Below are 22769 nucleotides of genomic sequence, written 5' to 3'. Positions count from 1 at the left end.
TGCAGCGCATCCAGCTTACGACTGGCCCCTGGTCGTGATCACAGTGGCGCTGTGTCTCGCAGAAGTTTCCCTTTGATGTGAAGTGGAGGAGGAGGGAAAACAATTTTTGCCTTTGTAATCCTGAAGGTCTGACGTAAGGTCAGATAACCTCTGGGAGTTAGCGGTGGCAGTGGGGCCCGCRTGTCGGGGCGGGCAGAGGTTAAAGGCATTAGATAGTGCGGGAACTGGTGGTTATAGTGGTACAGGATCATCAGTGAATCGTCAGCGGTAACTCCAGACACAAATCTTGGGGCTCCTACGCAGCCAAATACCCATCTGAGCAATGGCCATAGCAGCCCCTGATTGCACTGGCCTTGGGTCAGATTTCCCCYAGCTGTGCTGAGGCCTGTCAATCAGGTCACACAGTGCTCTCGGTGTGGACTGAGCAGTGTAGGTGTGTGAACRGGGCTGGGGCCTGGGTCTGTGTCTTGGCTGAGCACTGTGTCCCGGTGCTCCATATTGGCACAGATCCCATCTCTGCCTGGAGATGGTGCTGGAGAGCTCTCTGGGCTGCCTGCTTTACAGGACTCTGGCTCTTCTCTCTCTCCTCAGAGCAGGTGAGCTTTGAGGAGCATGTGTTTAGAGGATCGAGCTGTGTGGAGCTGACTAAATCTGATAAGTGGGTCCCATCCCCATAAAAAAAAAACCTTAGGGACAGTCAGCAGYGTCACTCCCAGCTGTGCAGGGTGTTAACTGTCCAACCTCCTTGTTCTCCTCAGTCCTCACCCAGTGAAACCCATAAGCACTGCAGTACAAGAGGTCTCCAGTGAGAAGAAGCAGCACAGGTCCAGTCTGACGACCGCTCTGAGCAGTGGCCTGGAGAAGCTGAAAACAGTCACCACGAGCAGCGTCCAGCCCATGACATCATTGTCTCATCCGGAAAAGACGGACCCTAAGAAGTTAAAGGTAGGATCCCACCACCACGTTCTCACCTTCTCGTGATGTTGCTTTGTTGGTGACAAAGAGGAGCAGAAAAATGGTGTTGAAGGATGTTCAACAGGGTCCTACCACAACATGAGCAGAACTACATCATACTTAGCCACATCATACTTAATCCTACTTGTACAGCATCCCACCGGCCTCCCTTCCTCCATGACATGGCCACTGATCCTTGTCAGCTCCTCATGCTTCTCCCAATGCTTTCTTTGGTTTGGGTTTTTATAGTACAGTATGTGAGCAAATGGCTGGTTATCTGCAAGACATCAATGTCTGCAAAAAGTCTCTCAAGGTGAAGGATGTGATCGCTGCCTGGTTGGGCCTGACTGAAGGCCTGAAGGGTTTTCTCTCCTACCAGAGGTAGAGGGAAGATGCTTCTTGGAGCCTTATTTAAATGCTGCTTGCCTGGCTGTGTCTCAACTGCTGGTGTGTTGAGGCAAGCAAAACATCTGTGCAATATGTCTGAGGTATAGTCCTATGGGGATGCCTTCTGCTTTTCCCTTTGACTACTGCCACTCCATGTTTGCCTCCCCAGCTAAGCATGTAAAATGCTGCTGCTGGGGTTCACCTGGATGGAAGGACAACTGCATCTCTGCTGTACCCAAAAAGTCCTTTACGGTGCTCTGTGGGCAGTTCAAGTCATAGGTTGCGACCACCTCGTCTTTCCTGGGATGAGATCTGGCTGGGTCCTGCTCCCCTGTGCTACTCCAGCCTGTTGGCCAACCCCAGCTCTGCCAGGAGACCTGACTTCCCTGGGGTTCTTGCCCTCTGGGAACTTCCGAGGGGTCTCTCTGCTCTTGTCTTTATTCTCATCTTCTGCCATCATCTAGATCTGCCTTCAGCTGCAGGGGAAAGAGGAAACCCCAGAGCAAAAGAATAGTTAATGCCAGGCCTCATTATGCCAGGCTAATTTAATCATGCTCTGTTGTGCCTATGTCCTTAGCTTCTAACTGCTGGGGGCAGAGGTTTGAAACAGTCTTTGGGGAAACCCTCTTCACTTTTAAGATGAAGACTGATTCACTGATGGAAGTGCTGTGTGGTAAGTTCTAGCCACATGGAGGACTGCATTGGCTAGATGTCTGTGCAGCTGTCCTGTGTCCAATATTTCTGTGCAATTGTATGGTATGTAGAAAAGCTGCTTTGTAAAAGTATGAAGCGATAGCTGCACACAGGCTCAGGCCTGTTAGGTCAAACTTGGGAAAAAGAAAGATACGCTGTTTGCGTTGGTTGTTGCTGCACCTGCAAACTCTAAAGGGAGCAGTGGTTTTCAGTCAACTCACTGAACGTTTCTCTTGGTTTCTGCCATAGGATCCCACCTTACTGGACCAGTCAGCCAAGTATTATCACTTGACCCATGATGAACTCATCCAGCTCCTGCTGCAGAGGGAGAAGGAACTTAGCAAGAAGGAGGAGCACATCCATGAACTGGAGAATTACATTGACCAGCTGCTGGTGCGCATCATGGAACAGTCTCCCACGCTTCTCCAGATCCCGCTGGGGGAAGGAAAGACCAAGTAACCTCTCTGCAGAGACCAGCATCMCTTGCCTAGAGCACTTCTCCAATAAACACGCTACAAACATCCCTGCACTCCCCCCTCCTCTTACAAGAGGGCTCCAGTGGCTTACGTTTGCAGAGTTTAGCAGGAAAGGTTATTTGCTCCTCCCCAGCCCAAGCTTATCCCAGCGCTGGCTCCAGGGAACTGTAGGGTGGTGGGCTGTCCTCCACCCTATGGGGAAGAGCAGAGTCCTCCCCAGGAGGGCAATGCCTCCTTTGGTTCCTGTCATTGTGACCAAGTGGCATCTTCTCAAGCACTCATCCTGCCAGTGCTTTAAGTGGTCCATGGATGTTCGAGAGCCAGAAACTGGCCACCTAGCCCTTGTCTTCATCCTGCTGCTGCTGCTCTTCCTGCCCACCCTCCTGTTCTCTGAAATGGTGTATCCTGGCTGATGGACAGGGTTAAACTGGTTGATGCCGTATTGAGGATGCTTAAATTCGGTAATGGTTTAGCCGCATGTTACTATCTGCTGAGGCTGCTGAGCAGGGCAGCTAGGGGAAGAGACTGTTGCTGGATGCCTCTTTTCCTTCCTGCCCCGTGTGTCATACCCCAAAGTGAAGGGTCTCCATCTGAAGAGCCAGCTCCTCTTTGTAGCTGACCACGTGGGAGATGCTACAGAAAGCAACAGCGCTGGAATTGGAGGCCAAAAAGGACTCAAGCCAGTGTCACTGCCTGATCGTGAGCTGTGTTGGTACCTTCACTGCGTGCATGCAGATTTGCGATGCTGCCTTAGTTACTCAGCTCAAAACTAAATTCATAATCTGGAGGAAGGGTCAGTGATGGTTTATGCAAGGTCGATGCGGTAAGAGCTCTTCTCTAACACCACCCAACCCATCATCAGGCTGGCTGGCACCGCTATGCACCGGGGACTCCCATATGTGTAAACCACAGCTGAATTTTGTACTCAGTATTACACTCCCCTTTCCTGTGTTCACAGGGATTGCTTTTCACTGGCTGCCCCCTCCCCTCCGCCATTGACTTTGTGTTGTCTTTCTTAATGCAACAGGAAAATGCCATAAGGACCGAAGCTAGTGGGAAAGGATGTCTGACTGCCCGGCCATCCATCTCTCTATGCATGACATCCTGTTTAGTCAGACATCTGTCAAAGACGTGCAGATACATTCTGTAAAAACTAGCAATTCAGTAATAGACGTAGACCATCTAAAAGCCAGTATTAATAACACGGCTAGAATTGCATCAACTCTACACACACACCTCAGGCCTCTGATGACTTGGGCCCACCATTAGATGTTCTAGGCCAGCTCTGTCAGGAGTTGGATGCTTCTTGCTACTAACTGTTGAGCAACCATATCAAGCCCTCTGATTTACTTGGTTTAATAACTGCAGGTGATGTTAGTCTGAGGCTGGTGAGTGATGCTCCTGGTCACACAGGAGTACGGCGTAGCTTTTGATTTGGAGATGCTGTTGAAGGGTATGTAAAGGAAGTTGCTCCCTCTCTTGCTCTGTCAGCTTTTGGCTGGAAGAATCAGTTGCTGTAGGACTTGAGCTGTCTTTACATGTAAGGCATCTTCTCTCTCCTATAGATCTTCGAAAGTTACTTGATTTTATTTAAACCTCTATATTCTTTTCTCATTATCTGTTTCAACATATACCATGACTTTGAAAAATTGTGCCTTTTGCAATAGAAAAAGGGGAGTTTTCTACAAAAAAAGGCTCTAAAAATCCAATTCTCTGTTCAATGTAACCCAGCTTGACCAGCTTTCTTTTGTTTCTCTGCTAATTTGAGAGAAGTGAGTTTATTTTTAGAAGCAGTTAGCAAAGCCTTCCCATCTCTAATTGCAGTTTGGTGATTTTGGTCCTTGGCAGGAATGCAAGTGACATGGGAGATACATATATAAAAAGATGAAGCGGGGGGAAGAGCATGGCAAATGTTCCGAGATAAAATGCAGCTGGATAAAGACAGTATTGGGTCATGCTCTAAGTGTGAGATTGGAGGGGGCTATTGGAGAAAGGGGTGTCAGTTTAAAAAGAGATTTGGCATTGCTGTCATTGGCAACGTTTGATCATATCTAGTCTGTGGACCATTGTATGAGTAGGAGGATTTGTTACCCTGGAAGATACTGGCCACGAGCCTTGGGTTCCTATCTGCCTTTGTCTCTAACAGGAAAGTAAACGGGGATTTCACACTTCTCTATCTTCATCTTTATGTACTTCCTCCCTCTGTTTGTGTCTCAGGTAGGGGGAGTTACGTTCTGGGGTAAGGGCCTGAGGGAACGTATTTGTCCCTCTTTATATATAGTACCAAGAACTTCTTGTTGCCTATACAATCAAAGGACCCCCTGGCCTGAGAACTGGGTTCCCTTTTTGGGTGCGTATCTCTTGTGGAGAACCCTCCTTTTTACCTAAAACCAGGCAGGGAGGCGTTGTGGACAGCTAGAAAGCAGTACAGCACCAGAATAGCCATGTGTAGCATGGGAAGGAAGGCTAGGAGAAGGGGCAGCCGCAACAAAAAGCAAAGATGCTGAGCTGTACAGGCTTGCGTCAGATGGACTTTGTTAAGGGGGGAGGTGTAGAGCCGAAATACCATACGAGAGCCAGTTGTCCTCGCTGGCTCTCCGTTCTCTGCAGAACAGCTGCTTCCTTGGACCTCTCCCTCGTGAACCATCAGCAGTGGGGGATGCTCCAGGCCATCTTTTACACTGCTCGTCCAACATGCAAAGTAGAAGAAACGCTTTCGAGACCAAATCGGGGTGCCGGCAGCACCCCAGTCCTCTCCCCTTGGACGCCTCTGGGGCCGGTTTGCCTCCTGGCTGCTCTCGTGAGATTTTCGTTGTGGTTATGTCTCCTTCTGAGGATGACTGTGTTGTAGGTGCTCCCCACACACAAGTGCCAACGTTTTTAAGAGCTTGCTGCACCTCCTCCCTGCCTCTCCCCCTCTCTCTCCCTCCTCTCCCATTACATTTAACTGCCTCTGTGAGCCCCTCTTTGCCTTAGTCAGCTCTCTGCCTTTTTTTCCAAAGCTTGAATGTTTTGCACTTTATATATTCAAGTTTATCTCAGAGCTACAGAAGACTGTATCAGGTGTATGACCTTTTCAGCAATATGAGTCTCCTTCCTGTGACCTGCTTTCCATGCGTCACAGCGGAGCGACGTGGTCCCTGGGCTGCCTTGCACCACCGGAATCTGCTCCATGTCGGACGTGGTTAGAAAGCCACGAAGCAAGCGGGGCTGAAATGCTCGCGCCTCCACTTTATAATAGCAGAGCATCCCCAAAGGACGTGGTGGGTCATCTAGCAGTCACGGTGGTGGGCTACAGCGTGGGTACCTTAGCTTCTCACATTAGACATGCTGTGGAAAAAAAAAAAAAGAGTGATGATGACAGCCAAGGCTGCCCTGATGTTTCATGTCTGTCCCAGAGCGTTTAGAAGTCCAGAGGTATCTATGAATGACAACTGTGTTTAGCAAAGGGCATCTTTAAAGATGCTGTTGGCTTTGTTCTCTGTTTCTTCACCCTATTATACTGCAATTTCTTTTTCCTCCAGACAGTTTTTATTTTCTGCATAAGCTTAAGCAAGGCTTGACTACACTGCAGAATAACACTGAAGGCAGAGTCTACCTGTGTAATTTTTTGTTCAAACCTCTAAGTTACCAGAAAAGACTGTTTTTGAGGACCTAGTCGTTTTCTCTTGGAGGGGGAACAAAATAAAGAATTGGGGAAAATGTTCTAAACTTTAATGTTGCTCATGTCCCCAATCCACATCTAGTGATTTATTTGCAAAAACAGGGAGATGAACAGTACTTTTTTTCAAGCTGGAATGCTTTTGCTCTTTGCTGAGTCAAGCAGATGAAATGATTTTAATGAAGCTGCCTGTGCCGGYAGCAGCTTTTCAGTGGTGCCATTTTAAACAAGGCCATTGCAATAACTCTGTATTTTTGTCTTGCATCYCAATTTGTCCTTCACTTTCCACACTCAAACTGTTTCATAGGTTTTCCGCAGGATGCTGTTAGTCATATCTGTGCTCTGCTTTTGTTGTCTGCCCACAATTTTTTTTTTTTTGATTTTTTTTTTTTTTTTAAAGAACTCTGGTCAAGTGATTTATTTTTGTCTTTATTGGCCCTTCTGACCCAGAGTTACGCAGAGGGACAGAAGAAAAGCCAAGTTATATCCTTAAACTGGAACAAACCTGAAGGGATATGGATACTGAACAGTGTCATGTAAACCCAGCCTTATGACTTKTCTGTGAAGAAACAGCAGTTTGTTTTGTGTTATAAACGTGGGGTGGAAAAACATCCTGAAATTGGAGAGAGAAGTGTTGGGGTATTTGGGGTTGTTGGTTTCCCTGTACTTCATGTATGCAGGAAGTGGGTTCTGTGTGTTTCATGTTTTAATAGTTGCAACTAATGTTTATAAAGAGCTTGTTATTTACGTTTTAAGCACTTTAAAAAAATAAAAGTTGTTCAAGCTGTTCCTAGATACTTCTGATTTATTGACAACAGCGTCTGTGCTGATAGCGCTTGGACAGTGAGTGACATTTATCTGCTTGTTTTCCAAAGTAGGATGACGGTGTCTAACTTCTCCAGCAGTTTCTCCATGCTGCAGAAGTATCATTAACGGTCCCAAAGCAGCCACTGCCACGCGGAGGCTCCTGGGGGTGTTGTTGCTGCAGAATCACCCCCTGAATATTGCTCCTGCCTGCGCTGCTTAGTGCATCTCAAAGGGGTTAGCCTGTAAACCCAGTGGGTTGGAGCTCAGGCCGGCTTTTTCCTGAGTCTGCTTTGATGTGAGGGCCCAAGCTAAAGGACTTGGGACCTGATAGCGCCATAATCCTCCTACACCTCGAGTTGACAAGGTTCCCATTCACGGTGCGGCTCCGCGCGGTGCTTTAATGGAGCAGGCTAAAGCATCGGGCGTTCTCGCACGCGCCTTGCAGCCGCGCCGCTGGCTGAAAGGYTGCCGACACTTGGCTTGGGTGGCCTTGCTGCCCTAGGGGATCAGATGTGCCCACAACGCCCTCATTGTGCGCTGCTGAGGTTAACCGCACGGAGCGGAAGGGTAGAGGTTATTACTACATTCCTGAGGATTTGTGAAAAATCAGCAGCTGAACTGAGGAGAGAGACCCTAACTGCCCCACGCTGGAGGAGGAGAGGAGAGCTCGGGTTGCATCCTGCTCCCTAGAGAGTTCAGCCTCGGGGGCCTGGTGAGGAAACCCAGGTTCGCGAGCCCCGCTGTTCCTGGGAACGCGTTGAAGAAGACCTTTGTGCTTTTGGCAAAATAGGCTAAAGCGCGATAGGTTCCCCTGGAACAAGCATGAGGAGGAAAGGGTAAAATGGTGACTGCAATCCCAAAGGCCCTTTGGGAAAAGGGGGCTGGTCAAATACTGCTCGACTCCATCAGCAGTCAGTCCGTGAGCAGGGGCCAGGGCTCAATGCGAGATCCGGGCAACACCTGCAAAAACAGGATCGCGCTTCTGCACGGCAAGAGACTCGACGGACCTGCGAGGATATCGCCTCTCCCAGGGGGTGGCCATAACGCTTTACGGCGACAAGCCGGTGTGTGCGGGGAGCCCGTACAGACTGATCCCCAGCTGAGACCTTGGCCTCCAGCTTCGCTGTCCTAATCCCACCCACCTGTTTYCCTCATCAGCTGTTTTCCTTCTCAAGGCTTGCTTTTTTCTTAATTCATGCCTTCTCCTTAAAAAAATTAACTCCCCTTAAGCTTTGGTAAATGACTTTGCTGCTCCAACAGAAGAGTGTTTCGTTAGCCATAATCCTGGTTTATTTTTCATCCAGCTGGATTGCAGTCAGTTATCTAGCCCGGCACCTGTCTGGGGGGATCATGTTAGCGCCGAGAGCCCAGATCTGCCGGGGAGGAAATGTTCAGCGCGCTGCTCTCGGGATCAGGGGGGCTGAACTGTGACCCTCTGAAAAGCTATGCTTAAGTAAAGACAGCTTGAAATTATTGGGTTCGTGCGGGTTTCTCCTGGCTGCAGAGGCCCATGGGCTAGAGCAGAGCAGCAGTAATTAGGAGGCTGCAGAACTGGAGTCCTTCATGTCAGAAAAAAGGATTTTAAGGCCATAGTCCTGCTAAAACGGACGTATATGCTTACATATCTCTGCTTGCTTGAAAGCTTCAACGCGGACTCAGGGCCAAGGACTCATGTGAAATTTCTGTTCCTGCAGGGGAAAAAAAGGCTGGGTTTGTTGCTCAAAACCTGAGTTTTGCTGTTGGCTCCAAGTTTTCCTAAAATCTGATTTTACAGATGGAAGCCGACAAGAAATGTTCCTGTTGCTTTCCTCTGGAATGAGCGCTCAGCCCAGTTCTGCGCCCAGCTGTCACGTGCGGGGTCACCACCTGAGACCCTAAAACGTGACTTTGAGTGAGTTTGTCAAGAAGCAATAACTGGGGGCTCTGTTCCTTCCCCCCCACCACCAAAATGGAAAGAAATGTTGATTTAACAGTGGGTGATCTGGGGAAGCAAAACTCCCCCTTCTTCCCCCAACCACTGAAATGTGAGTTGTCAGTCTAAATGCATCTAGTTAGATTGACATCATCCAAAGAGTTGAGTTCTTTCTGGTATTCAACCAAAAAAGTGATAGTCTTATGTCACTCCAAATGTAGTTTAAGATAAACAGATTCTCTCCCCTCTGTTGTTATAAAACATTAAGTGTCTGAACATTAGGGATTGTATCCATTATCTGGCTCTAACCACAGTGGAAGGGAGGGGGATTTCCCTCGTGCATAGACTGAGAGAAGATTTGGGATCTAAACAGCATAATAATATTTACTAGACAGTCCTAACGGTTTTGCTGTGTTTACTTGCGTGAAGTATAGGATGAAACCTGTGGAAAAGGAGGAAGAGTTGCCTCCTAAAGTATTAGTTGTAACAACTTTTTTTCTTTTTTTTTTTGTAACACAGTGTTAGAGCTTCAAGCAGTGTTAGACCCTGCTTAGAAAAAGCAGATCCTAGATTACATGTTCTTCAGGATGAGGACTAAAATCACACTGTAAGTAGAGGGATAAGGAGTAAGGAAGCAGTAGTGTAAACAGAGCTGAAGTGTGGATGTATCCGATCTGAAAGCAGGGTCAGACCCTTGCTCACCTGCACAGTGTGTCGCAAGAAGCCTGCAAGCACCCAAAGCAGAGTCTGCACCACAGCTGTGTTTGATTAAAACAAGCAAACAACTAACTCTAAGGACAGGGTACAAGGACAGCAATGGAGCAGATTGGTGCAGTGCAGGAGGTATTAACATATGTATCAATTATATCGGATATAAATTGGCTAAAATCTGATTTTTAACCAAACAGTATCTCTAATGGAAAATGAACAAGAAATGAGAAAATGCTATTTTTTTATTTTGGTAGACCTATTGGTTCTATTTGGTCACCTATTGATTTGCAAACATGACAGCACCAAAAAAAAGTTCTTGCTAACTGATTCTACCCTYAGGCAGGAATCCTGCTCTCCAGTGCTTGTAGAAGGCGTAGGTATGTACGCTTTGGCGGTGCTGTCTTGGGCTCTGTATTACAGTTTTGGGGTCCCAAACATCACAAGGTGGGCCCTCCAAAATGACAACCTTTAAATGGTAGATGCAGAAATTTGGTTTGGGGCCCTAAAGGGTCACGGTGTTGCCACCGATCAATGGTGGGTTTCCAGTATGTAGAAAACCTCTTTTTTGTAAGGACCCTGGCATATTTTGGTTGATCTCAGCAGAAGCAAAATCGGTCTATCTCACCATGGTGCTTTTTGAACATTAATTTGGATTTCCCCCTGTCTGTTCATCCCTCTTTTCTTTCATGAACCAGACTCCCGTGGCAGATTAAAGCTCCAGTAAAACGAGGTTTAACTTTGCCCTTCTCATRTAACCTGAGCGATGCCGCAGGACTCCCTCAAGAAAATACGACTGCGGGGCTGAGGCTGCAGTGCAGCGCGTGGTCTGCGAGCCCAGGCAGAGCRGCAGTAGGATAACATGAAGCCTGGAGGGTGGCACGAGCTCCCGTCCCTGGCTGCGGCTCAGCACAGCCTCTTGCCCACTTCTTGGCCAGCTACGATGGGGCAAGCGCTTTGGCAGTGACATGAGGTATCGTGTTTGCAGCAGGCCCTGCGCTGCGCCTCTTTTCTGCCCCTTTTCTGCCTGAAACTGCCTGAAAGATTTGAGATTCAGTGGAGGGGATCAGTGGGGACTTGGCCTAAAAACAGTTGCTGTTGCTGCTAATGGAAAGGGAGCACAAAGCGTTACAACTCCCATGAAGCAGAGCAGCATTCCCACAGCAAAATATTCTGATGTTCATGTTTTTCACTGTATAGCAAAAAAATAAGGATTTTTTTTTTTCTGGTACATTGTTTTACTCCTCCTTAGCTGGAAGGTCCGTTTATAACCTGCTCTATATTCTGTTGCCTTTATTCTGCTGTGCCAAGCCTTCCTCTCATGCCCTGATTGCATTCCCTACTTCATCTGCATCCCCAGTGTTATCCTTGGCTCTTTGCTCTTCCTAGGACAATTGATCCTAATCCTCTGAACAATTTTGCAGGCATTTGAAGGGCCAGACATTTCTTATTCCACTAATCTAGAGAACAGAATTCTTCATATGCATCCCTTAGGCTCTCAGTCCCACTCAAATCTTGGCTTTATCTCTACAAATCATAATACTGATGAAGCAGACAAATAGTCTGCATCAAAGTAAACTCATTATTTCCAGGTTTCCCGTTCTTTATATTTAATCGCATATTTTCAAGGTCAAAAGCAATTGCTAGGCTCCCGCCAAAGTAAGAATACACATTTCCACAGAGAAATGATGAATATTTAGTTTATTCAGGACCTCTTGAACTTTCATCTTTCTGTGCATTATTATTTGCTTGAACAGTCTTCGGAGTTAAGGCAAATGTCTGCTATCTGTGTCATGTTCCTGTGCCTCCCAGCAGTCTTAAGTCAGCACGCATATTTTAGCTGCTGTGTCACTGAAAAAATGGCATTTGAGTACTAAAAATTAAGAACATTTTGGAATGAATCCTTAGTGAATTGGTCAGAAATGCGCACCATGAAGTAGGTGGGCTTTTAGGGAAAGGAAGAACATAATTCTCATCCAGTGGTGGTCCACTGCCAATGAAGTTTCTGTTAGTGCCTAAATGCAACTGCTCTAAGAAAGGAAGAAACTGTCCCAAGAAAGGAAGACACTGCTGTGGGGGAGCCCCTGCTGCACCCAAACCCTTCGCGCCTCTCCGTGTGCCTCGCGCCCCACAGCCATGGCTGCGCAGTGAGGTGGGCAGGAGGAGGCAGGATGGGGCCCAGCCCTGCCACCCCACATGGCGGGGGGAGCTCACACAGCCCCCCCCCCCCGAGGAGACCCCCGCCATGCAGCCCCCAACCCACCTCCCTCTTGGCCCCCTCACAGATTCCCGCCAAACTACACTTCCCGTCGTGCCCCGGGGCGCCGCCCCGCCTCCGGACTCCATCTCCCATGCTGCACCGCGTCTCCAGCGTCCGCCCCATTGGCCGGCCGCGGGGGGGGAAACGCCATTTCCCAGCATCCCCCTCTCTCCCGCCTCCCGCYTCAGTTGGAACTCCATTTCCCGAGAGGCGCCGGGCGGGGCGGTAAACTACATTTCCCGGCGTGCCGCGCGGGAGCTGCGGTGGGCTGCAGCCAATCAGCGCGGCGGCGCGGCGAGGGGCGGGCCCGGCGGCGGGGGAGGCTGTTTAAAGTGGCGCTTGCGGCGCGCGAGAGGAATGGCGGAGCCGGCGGACTATCCGCCTTTCCAGCTGGGGAAGCCCCGCTTCGAGCAGGTACGGCCACCGGGCGAGGGGGCTGGGTGTGGGGGGACGGGCACGGCGGCGGGAGCGGCCCCCGCCGGGCGCGGCGTCGCCCCCTGGACTTCGCCGCTGAGGAGAAGCCCCCCTCGCCCCCCTCGCCGCTTCCCTTCGCCCGCCCTCGCCTACGGACGTGCGCTGATTGGCGCGCAGCCCCCCTCCCATTGGGCCGCCGGGATGTCACTCATAGCCCCTCTGTCGCCCCCGCCCCCCGCCCCGTGGTGGCTCCCGCGGCGGGCGGTGATTGGTGCTTCCCGCCGTGCCCCTGTGGCTCAGGGGGTGCGGGACGCCGCGCGGAGCGCGAGGGTCGCCGGTTCGAGCCCCGCTCCTGGAGGCAGGGAGCCGCGATGTGCCTTTGCGGCTGGTGAAGCGATGATGCCTTTGCACACCAGGGCTCTTGAGTTGTCCCCTGCTTCGGGGGGACACCCAGCGTGCTCCCACCCAGGACAGGGCTTGTGCACGGCGCTTGGCCCTGCTCCTTGCAGGTGGTGATGGGGAGCCCAAGGTTGAATGGAGGTGAAGAGCAGGGCCGGCCCTTGGTGGGGCTGGCGCCCGGGCACCCAGCCTGCGAGGCAGCGGTGACATGTCCCTGACCACCCTCATGGCCCCCGCTGGATGGGCCACCCCATGGTAGCCTATGGGGGCCCTGACCCCGGYGTAGGGCATGATCCCCGGAGCCAGCAGCCCTGGTCCCTGGAGGAACCAAAGGTCCTTCTGGCTCCTCTTCGATGTCACTCAACAGCAGAAAGTCCATACACCAAGGGCACAGCAGTGCTTCTCCATCGCCTCTCCCAGGCTTTGGGAGCCCACAGCTGAGGGACTTCCTCGTCAAACCTGTTAGGTCTTGATGGGTTTCTCTTCTGTGAAATTGTCTGCTTGTTTTAACGGATGGAAGTTTGTTTTGTTTTAATATCGGAGGGGAAACTGGGTTGTCCCGGTACACAAAAACAGGTTTCGTGGCATGTCATAAGATCTGTTTTTAATGCGTAAGACCTACATTGCCGAAAGCGAATGCTGGACATAGAGAAAGCCTGCTTGCACGCAAATTTGTATAGAAGGCTGTCATTAACAAAATAGCCGGTTCATTAAAGCAAAAAATTAAAGGATGAAAGCAGTGTAATTTTATGCTGTTTTGTGCTAGAGGGTTTGTTGTTTCTGTTTGTGGTGGTTTAAGGTTCCTGCTTTGTTCCTGCTTGCTTTAGGTTGAAGCAGCACAGAAATACAATGAGTTTTCTTAAGGGATGTTTTGGGAAACTCCAACCTGCGCACAACGGTGAGAGCGTTGGTGTAGATATCTCGCAGACCTTCCTCTCGCTTGTCGCCTCGCTCTGCCTGCAACAGGCCTGGGAAACAGCRTGCTAGAGAAGCTGTTTGCATTTGCATTGCTGGGACTCAGCAACAGCGGGCGGGGGGAAAGTGGGGAGGTTTCCTGAAGGAGCTGAGCTGAAGGTGAGGTCCTCAGGTGAGCAAGGCTGCAGGATTTCTGGGTCTGATCCAGGTGGGGCAGAAAGAAAATCTGACCTCACCGTACTAACTGGCTGTAAATGCTCTGGAGAAATGGCTTTGGTCTGTTGACTCACGTGGCCACTTCACGATCTAAGTACCTATTTACATGCTCACGGTTATTGCTTGGCAAGTAGAAGCCTGATACTTCATCTAGAGTGGTTTTATGAATATTGCGTCTGCACAGCTGACTCTGCAGAAGAGGAAACATGATTTCAGAAGACACTGGAGGTTAGGAAACTGTAGAAATACCCAGCTCCCCATTGATTTGGAAATAACTAGAAAGGCCTGAAACAGGCAGAAACTGGCCTGATAAAGAACACAGAGGTAAGAAAAGCCAGTGCAAGTTCTGGCGTGGTTTGTCTCCGCTATACTCCTTCCACGGAAACTGAAGTTTTTGCTCCCCAAGTTACTCCTGGGTTCCCTTCTATAGCTTGGCTGACAAGGGCTGTTCTTCATTTTCATGGAGCGGTATCAGACTTCTGGTGTGGCTAACAAAGTTACTATAATCTGCTTTGGCTTCTGTTGATTTCTTTCTTGAGCTGGATAAGACCGTTTGGAAAAGGAACGAGACGCTGTTTCAGTCTGCTCGTCTGTAGCTACCAACTCGAGAGTGAGTTGCAAGAATCTGCTTGTTAGTAGGGCCTTCTCCCCTCCTACCTCTGACTATTGGGGAAATCTCCAAGGAGACTTTCTTGCCCCTATCCACTTGAAGTCCACAAGGTACAAGCTTGAAGTCCCAAGCGACAAGACCGCTATTTGCCAACCATCCGATCTGCTAATGCAGACCTCAGCTTTGCTTGAGGGAAGCCACCTAGATTGGCTGCGAAGGAGTCTAGTGGCTGGTTTCCCGTGCGGTGCCAACGCTTTAGGAGGCAGCTACGTGCCTCTTCTTTCTATCGGCTTATCTCCGAAGAAAGCTGGCCGCGTGACTGCGGCGCAGGACAGGAGATCAGTCCGCTGGTGGAGGGAGCTTCTTGTAGTAACAAGCCTTCTACACCGAGGGGCTATTTCCCCATGCGGAGAATCGGCTTGCCTGCATAAACCAAGGGATGCTCGGGCTGAGGAGACAGAGCTTTTTAATAAGGAGAGGAGGAGGAGGAGACGCTACTCCCTTCTAGACACCACAGATGATTCGAGGCACACTTGGCAGCGTGTCAGGCACAGAATCGGTGCATTCTGTTCATTAAGGAGTGACTGTCACTTGTAGCAACATTTAGAAAATGTTTCGAGGGGTATGGCAGGATGTTAATGATTGCATACGTATTTGAACATAGCTGTCCTCTCTTTTAACTGAGGCTTCTGTGGAACGAGTTGGGTGGAAATCCACCCGTGTCCCAGAGGGCGAGTGCTGCTGTCGGAGGAAGCACCCTTGGAACTGGATGTTTTGGGGGRTGTCTTGCTGGAGGGCCACCCCGAGCTCTGAATTCATTTCCCCTCTCATCTCGCGTCATTATGGTCCCTTCCTGTAAAAATTTTCTGTTTCTGCCGCTAAGCAGTGTAGCGATCYGGTAGCAAGAGCCACGGTGAGAGCTGGAGCGCGGGTCACCTGCTGGTGCCCCATTCTGACTGCTCCAAGCACGTCAAGGTAGGTGAGCGATGGGGACTAGAAACCCATCCATGCAAGAGCTCCCACTGACCTGCTGGTGGGAATCAGCAGGGTCCTGAAGCGTGGGATAGACCCACCCTGGTCAACTGGAGTTGTTTCCAATCAACCTGTGAAGTTTTGCTCGGCAAATGCCATGCTCGTGCTGCTGGCTCTTGCCTGGTGCTCCCCTACGGCACAGCACGACACCCTCTCCCCTGCTCCGTGTATCCGTGTATAAAATGCGGCCGGATGGCCTGATCTGGGATCTGGCAGCTTTGCGGGGTTGTGGAGCAAGAGAGAGGCYGTGGTGCAGCCAGGGGCCGAGGGCACCCGCTCAGCTCCTGCACCCGGAGAGGTCCATTGGAATCCAGCTGCCCAGCTGCAGTTTGAGGTGCAGGATCCTGGCCCTTCCTTGAGCGCTGGAGTCAGTCAGCCGGATGCTCTCTCCCGTGACATGACCTGGTGCAAGTTTTAAAGTTTTAACTTTAACTCGGAGATGAGACCCTTGATCTTTTACCCTGGCTCAGGGAGAGGAAACCGGTATTTATTTTGTCACCTTGACCATGTTGTTTGTCAGAAAACTGAAGTCTCCGGGGCTGTTGGACGGTGCTGGTGAAGAATGCCCATATTAACGCAGTAGATTAGCGTGAGGGAAGTGCACCTGAAATACGGTGATCCTCTTATAGCATCTGTTCAATGGGTTTTCCCCGACAGCTCGCMGCACAAGTGCCTTCTTTCAAATTCTCCCGGTGGCCTGTTGCAGCATTATATCTGTTTCGAAGGTCTCGGGCTTAAGCCGTCAGTTAACAAAGGACGTCTTGCTGCTTTTGTAAAGAGCTAATGGCTCTCGGGGTGGCCGTTCAGATCGTAGAAGTTGTCCTTTATACTGGCATTATCCCCTTCTTCACTGTGGCCCTTTAAGAGGTGACCGGACTAAAACCAGGGCTGCGAGAGATACAGCGGAGCTGCACGAAGCACCTTTGTCCTCGAGGAGGAAAACAAGGGAAAGTTGTGTGCTAGGAACAAAAACCTTGGAGAGAAAACGCAGCTTTCTGGGGATTTGGTTCAGAGGAGACGAGATGGTCTCGTTCTCTTTTTCAGTATCCAGAGCCCCGAGAAAGGAACCAAACAGAATTTAGGACAGCTGACGGAAAACATCCGTTCCCCGCAGAACCGTTGGAAATTATTAAATTCCCCTTCTCCTGCTGCTTACTTTCCAGTTCACTTGTTTTTCTTGATCTTTGGACAAGTCACATTGGGTCAAGTCACTTTTTTTGTGTGTGTGTGAGAGGTTAAGGCTCTTTCTAGCAGAAGCAGACTATTTTCAGATAAAAGAAGAAATAAGGATGTTAGGCTAGAGAATCTATGTGATAAGGGTTTAATTTCCTGGCAAGTAGCTCCAGTTCATTCAGCATACTCTTCCCTTAGAGGATTTGCCAAGTGCTCCCCCTCCTAGAGCAAAAGCGTTAAATGCGTGTTCCTAATGCTCTGGGGTCCGGCAGCCTTTTTTGGTTGTCCGTGGCCCCCTGCTTTTGTCCGTACCAAGGAAATGCGTTTCCCCTCTATCGGAAGAGATGAAGCCCTTCCTGCAAAGGCGAAGCGAACGCGGGTGAGGGTTGTTTGCCAAATGGTGTTAAGTGCTAGGGAGAGGAGTTCACCCGACGCTCTCCTTATCTCTGCTGGGGTTTAAACTGTCCCGCAAGGTTGTCCAAGCTGTTACAGGGAGGACTGAACTTTGCCCAGAAGAACTGAACAACAAGCGAGCTAACTTTCTTCGCGGTTGACGTTTAACTAATCACCCTTAACACGCCAAACTTGTTAGCCTGTGTTATCCTCCCTGCTAAATAGGAAGACGAGAAGTGACAGATCTTCAAGATCCTTTAGGGGAAGGAGAGGGAAATAGAGGGGAATAAACCCGGAACAGACCTGTAAGCGTCTTTATCCCTTGAGCAGTTCAGTGTGTATGTTCACTGGAAGCTATGTACGGTCATGTAGTCCATCATGTGCTTAGGATGTTTCTTCTGTTGGCCAAACATGTCATTTTTATGACTGCAATATTAACAACATAATTAGAGACACACTGTTGTCAGAGCTTGACCTTGCAGCTATCTTCAGTCTTTGAGCTGAACACATGCTAATCTCGTAGATGTCTTACAAGGACGTTTAGCGCTAAAAATCATTATTTCCTACTCTCTGTATAGTTTAATCTGATAGATTTAACACACAACAGGGTTTATTACCCCATTAACGAAACCACATGGCTCCTGTGTCCAAGATAACCCTTGCAACAACGTGCAGATAAAGAAGCTCTTGATTAGATATGCCTCTCAGGAGCCCGATGGCTTGCTGCTTGCGTAGCGTAATTGCTGAAAACCTCGGTATAGGAGTGGCAGGAGGAATGAGAAGAATAAAACAAACAGCGTAAAGCTAACACAGAAGTCCAGTTTCTGCTCATGCTGCCTTGATCAATGCTATTTTTTTCCATTTGAGAAAGTGAATGAGACTCCTTTCTCCTAGCGGCCCTGGAAGATCATGGTGGAGGAGAGATTTCCTTAAATCTCGCCTCATTTAAAAGCTTTGTGCCATGAGGTCTGTCAGGCTCTTGAGGTGAAGAAAGGATGGTCCCTTCCAGATCCAGCTATGCTGTAGTTACTGGATTTAGAGCTGGTCCATTCAGTTTTGTTTAGGGAACTGAGAAGGTCGCTGGTGGCAACCTGGGAATAGGAGGCCACTACAGCAGCGAACAGTGGTGAGAAGCTGGGGCTGTTCACCCACATGGCTCGAGATCTACCATCTTTATTTGTCAAGCGATGATGCTTTGAATATTGTTTAAAACAGCTCACAGATGTCTGAAAGGCAAGAAGTATTTGCAATTAATTGAACTTTTGCATGCAACTAGGTCCAGCCCAGTGCTTAAAGCTGCTTGAGATGAGGTTGGCCTACCCTAAATGGTGTTTGCTGTCTCTAAACGTGGCTTTTTCAGCCCTGAAGAGAGGTGCTGACCCTGTTTATCCTATGCAATCTATTGGATTCTGTGAACACATGCTTAAAGATGAGTTGCATGGGAGAAGAGGAAATACAGACACCTTTGGGTTTGATGTTTATCTGTTAACTTCGTATTATCTGCCAAGAAAGCCATCAGTTGGCTTTTTTTACGTCTCTATCAGCCAGGATTGGATTTTTAAACGGAGAATTTGTTTGCTTACGTCTTGTAGTACAAGATGTAACCCCCTGCCCGGAGCTGGGGGAGCAGTTGGTGGTGTTACCAGCATCCCCGCTGTGCACGTACACACACACGTGTGCACCCTCAAAACGGAGGCTCTGCAGCCTTGTCTTCAGCTCAGTCATCGTAAGCGCTTGTATGGATGCTCCCGCGTGGGGTTGAGCAGCTTACGGTAAGGGTAGGAATCTGTCACTCAAGGGTCAAAACCAACGTGGGGAGAAACTTCGGAGGCCGTGAAGTAGGTCCAGAATCTGCAGTGCCGGGGGAAAAGGCAAGACTCGGGGCCACCATCTCTTTCCAAAGTGGAAGATGAAGGCTTGGTCTCTTCCCTGTGGCTCTGCCAGGGCATTTAAACATTTGCCTGGGAAAGAAAACTTTGGTTTTTGTGTAACACCCTTGCAAGGTTTCCATGCCGTGTTCCAGGTTATCTTCACGTTCCCGAGCAGACCTGTCCCTGCAGGTTCCCGAGCTATCGGCTGCCTGTTGAGATGCAGGACTTGATCCGGAAGAGACCCTTGGCCCTTTCATACTGTCAAGTCAGAGCCTAAACCATCTTCTTTGCTTTGTAATAGGGCAGACTACAAATGTGCATGCAATTACCACAGCTCTGCTGTCAGGCAGTACCTTGCCAAAGTGCAGTTGCTCAATTGCTTGATTTTTCTTTTTTTTTTTTTTTCCTTTTCCTAGTTTAGCTTAAATCTCTTCCTAATTAATTTAAAGCAAGCTGACGTAAGCCTGATTTTTGGCTAGAAAAAACAAGTCTATGTGCCTTTTGCTCTGACTTAATTAAATCCTCTTTAAAATCGCGCTGTAATTAAACTGGCAAAATTCTGTGCCGTCTCCTATTACTCCCCTGGGCTGTCCAGTTTCCTAAGCATCTGTTTACGTACAGTTTTGAGGAATGCCCACCTTCTTTAAAGGCAGGTGACAACCGAGCGCTTGCCATTGGTGTTCTACCCATCTCTCACTGCCCTTCTCTCCAAATTTCTTGAGCCTGCAAGGAGCATTCTCGTTCCTGTGCTACTTATCTTGGAGTCAGCTGGATCCTACATGGCCTGCAGCACAGTGATTTAATTGAACTGGAGCTCTAATGTACTCCCCTGCTCTCTATGAACTGCTGTGCTGGGGAAGGGAATTAATATTCCCAGCCACTTTTCAGAACTTAATCTTGCTTGCAGGCTGGTGAGAACTGGTACCAAAATAGCCGTGATTAATCACAGGAAATTTGTGTTATTCAGTTTTTCTTCCAAATCACCATTTACTACGACAGCTGTTACAAGAATAAAATGGCGAAAAAAAGATGCCGGATGGGTGTTTGGGAGCCAAAGGTCAACCTTTGGGGCGTGCTGGTTCTGGAGCGCGGTCCCTTGCATGGAATATGACAGCCAGAACTCGGAGCTACCAGAAATAATCCCAGTAAGTGAAAACTCAGGATGGCTCCCGCTTAAATCTGCACTAGGGTTGCCACTATGATCGTACACGCACCGGTGCCAGGCAGTTCCTGGGCCCAGGAACTTCACGGTCCTCAACGCTAGTCGTTTGTCAGAACTATTGAACATAATGTTGGTTTGCCGGATGACTGCAAAGTTGGTGTATCCAGTTCAAGCCTCGAGGGAGATGGAAATACCTTGCTGCCCCCTTACTAGATGGCAGCGAGTGTAACGTGGGTATGGAGAAAGGAGAGAGGGTCAGAAGTAAGCACAGAAGAAGCGATCCATGGATGATGGAAAGCCAAAGAAGACACGGTGGAAGAGCATATAACGTTATTTGAGAGCACTTGAGCAATGTAACTGAACTGGCATCTAAAAGGCGCATAAAATCACATTTTTTTTTCCCCTTCTCGGGATTTGTGGTAAATGACCGAACGGCATTCCCAGGCTCACCCTGCACCCTGAGAGTTTGTTGTGGCGCCCTTCATGCGGGTGCTCGAAGCTGTTTGTGTTCCTGCACGAGATAGAACTACCAAAAAGCCCTTTAACTCTCTTAAAAAGGATGCAGTCGTGCCCCAGGAAAGCAAAGGTTTATGGTGGCAATGGTGGAGCTTCAAGCGGTTACAGAAGATGTAATGTGCAGTGAAATTGTCTGCTGTTGGAAATAATTTGGCAGTTGAATATATTTCAAGCTGAAAGAATTTTGTCTCTTTTTTACATCCAAGTCCTGTAGGACATTGCACTTGTCTCCAGAGCGCTTCCAATGTTTTCTTTTGGATTTTTGGCTGCTTAAGCCATCTGCATAAAGGACTCGCACAGGGGTATTGTTTTTCTTTGTGATGGGAGTATCGCATGTAATTCTGAATAAGAGTGATAGCATGGTTTTGCATCGTTCAGTGAAACCCGAATAGCAAGTAAGCGGTGTAAAACGTCAGGGCATAGCTGAAAGCAGAGAAAGGGAGTTAAGAGGTCTCTGGTTTCAGTCCCCCTAACAGTGGGAAGAAAATTTTTTTGTTTCTGTTAGAGCCAGATAAGAAGTTCTTGAATGCTCTTCTTTTTGGCTGTGGCACTGGCTGCAAAATGGTCTGCTACGTTATGGCTATTTGTTTCTTCCCCRTCCTGCAGAAATTCAGCATTTGCAGGAAAGTATTGAAATATGAATTGGAGAGCAAATTCATAATCGATGCCTGTTTTGGGAGCAGCAGCATTGCAATTAGGTCTGCAAAGGCATGTCGAGATGCCTTTGAGGTGTAGCAGTTGGATCTGATTGAATTAGCCCCTGAATTTCAGCAAGATTAGGATTTTTTTTTAACTCTTCTTTTGCATGTGTTTATGTAAAAACAAATAGTCTTTAAACTAATTTGAAAGGATCTGATGGCTTCTTGTCAGGAGACTAAACCTAAGAAGCAGAAGCTGACCTGAAAGGTAGAAAGGCAACCAACAGTGTCCTGCAGTAAAGCAGCTTTTTGCGGACTCCAGAAGATGGAAAAGGTGGAAGGTCCCATGACCGGACAGCAGCCGCATGGACAACGGAGCTGTTTTGCTTGGGGGCCGTACAGCCTTGGTGAATAGGCTGCTGCCCCGGAGGGCTGCGCAGTCGGAGAGGCAGCGAGCCGTCCGGAGGCAGCCTCGAGAGGAACGCTTCGCTCGGAGTCTGAATTCGGTTTGCTTCTGCGCRCTTCTCGTGTGCTAGAAGAGCAAGCGTTGGTGAACTGTGCGGAAAGGGAGCTTTTGCTGTGTTCTCCTGGAGAAAGACGTTCTCAGTCATCAAAAACTTGTTCAAACTCGCATCCCGTTGGTAAAAGACTTTTCTTCTTTTCTTTTTTTTTCTTCCCCCTTTCATGCCATTATCCTCACGCTGGGAAACAAGGCRGGGAGAAGTGAATGACTCTTCCAGAGAGTTTAGATTTAGACCTGAGGAACTCTGGCTATTCCCATTCTTGCACTCRTCTCCCTCTGACTTTGCTGCTTCCTTATCCAAGGCTGCATTTTATTTGCTTTTTCCCCCCCAATTGTTTTGACTGTGAGTGAGCCCAGCTTGAGTGTTCATGTGAGGGGGAGAAGCAGGAGAACGGGGAAGTGCTTTTTTTCACCAGTTACTTTTTTTCCTCCCTTTTTTTTTTTTTTTTTTTTTTTTTTTTTCAGATGCTTGATTAACAAAGCTGCTCTTTAAAATCTGGGCCTGGACGTGGGAGTAAATGAGGTTTAATGCAGTTGCCGTGTTTGAAGAAACTTGGATTAGAGACAGCAGAGTGAGAAGTTTTGCTAATAGCTCGTCTTCTGCAGTGCCACCCTTTAGCGTAATGAGGCACGCAGGTGGGATGTAATTGAAACCAGCCTGTGAGCTTGCAAACCAGGTCAGTGGTATGTTAAAGAATAACTCGCTGCTGCAAAGCTATGGCTGATCCYGTTTGTTGGGATCTGGAAAACGGAGCAGGAAGGGTTTGGCTGAAATCATTGTAATGGAGATTTAGCCTAGATGTGCCAAAAGTCCTTCTACTGCTAAGGTTAGGTAGGTGTTTGAGCAACGTGCCTATGGCGGGAATGCGATCCCCTTCTTTGGAGGTTTTGGAGAGTGGTTTTCACTTCCAAGGGGCTCATACCAAAAACAACAAAGAAGAACAGGTTTAGATACATTTTGGAGACCACGGGATAATTCAAAAAGCAAGTGGAAGGCACGAGTGATCAGTCAAGTCTTGCTGCCTGTGTCAGGGTAGGGAGGGAGGATG

At 48.8% G+C, this 22769-nt stretch overlaps 2 protein-coding genes across 8 annotated transcripts in view; both read left to right on the top strand.

Annotated features, from left to right (window-relative positions):
- The window catches only part of RAB11FIP5 (RAB11 family interacting protein 5), a 33756-nt gene extending 26792 nt beyond the window's left edge, over positions 1 to 6964 (top strand). Inside the window, exons 5-6 of the mRNA XM_026072752.1 lie at positions 759 to 945; positions 2284 to 6964. Of these exons, the coding sequence (XP_025928537.1) occupies positions 759 to 945; positions 2284 to 2493 (397 nt within the window). The 3' untranslated portion in view covers positions 2494 to 6964. The remainder of the gene's footprint in view (positions 1 to 758; positions 946 to 2283) is intronic.
- A 5209-nt stretch (positions 6965 to 12173) lies between these two features.
- Positions 12174 to 22769, top strand: part of SFXN5 (sideroflexin 5) — a 109565-nt gene continuing 98969 nt past the window's right edge. For all 7 annotated transcript variants that reach the window (XM_026072764.1, XM_026072766.1, XM_026072760.1 and 4 more), the window contains exon 1: positions 12174 to 12272. In XM_026072764.1, coding sequence (XP_025928549.1) covers positions 12216 to 12272 — 57 coding nt within the window. In that variant the 5' untranslated portion in view covers positions 12174 to 12215. The remainder of the gene's footprint in view (positions 12273 to 22769) is intronic.

The sequence above is a fragment of the Apteryx rowi genome, unplaced genomic scaffold (genome assembly GCF_003343035.1).
Source record: "Apteryx rowi isolate R43461 unplaced genomic scaffold, aptRow1 scaffold_35, whole genome shotgun sequence".
In the NCBI taxonomy this organism is placed as follows: domain Eukaryota; kingdom Metazoa; phylum Chordata; class Aves; order Apterygiformes; family Apterygidae; genus Apteryx; species Apteryx rowi.
Note: the sequence above shows the minus strand (reverse complement) of the source record. Positions and strands in the feature narration are given on the sequence as shown.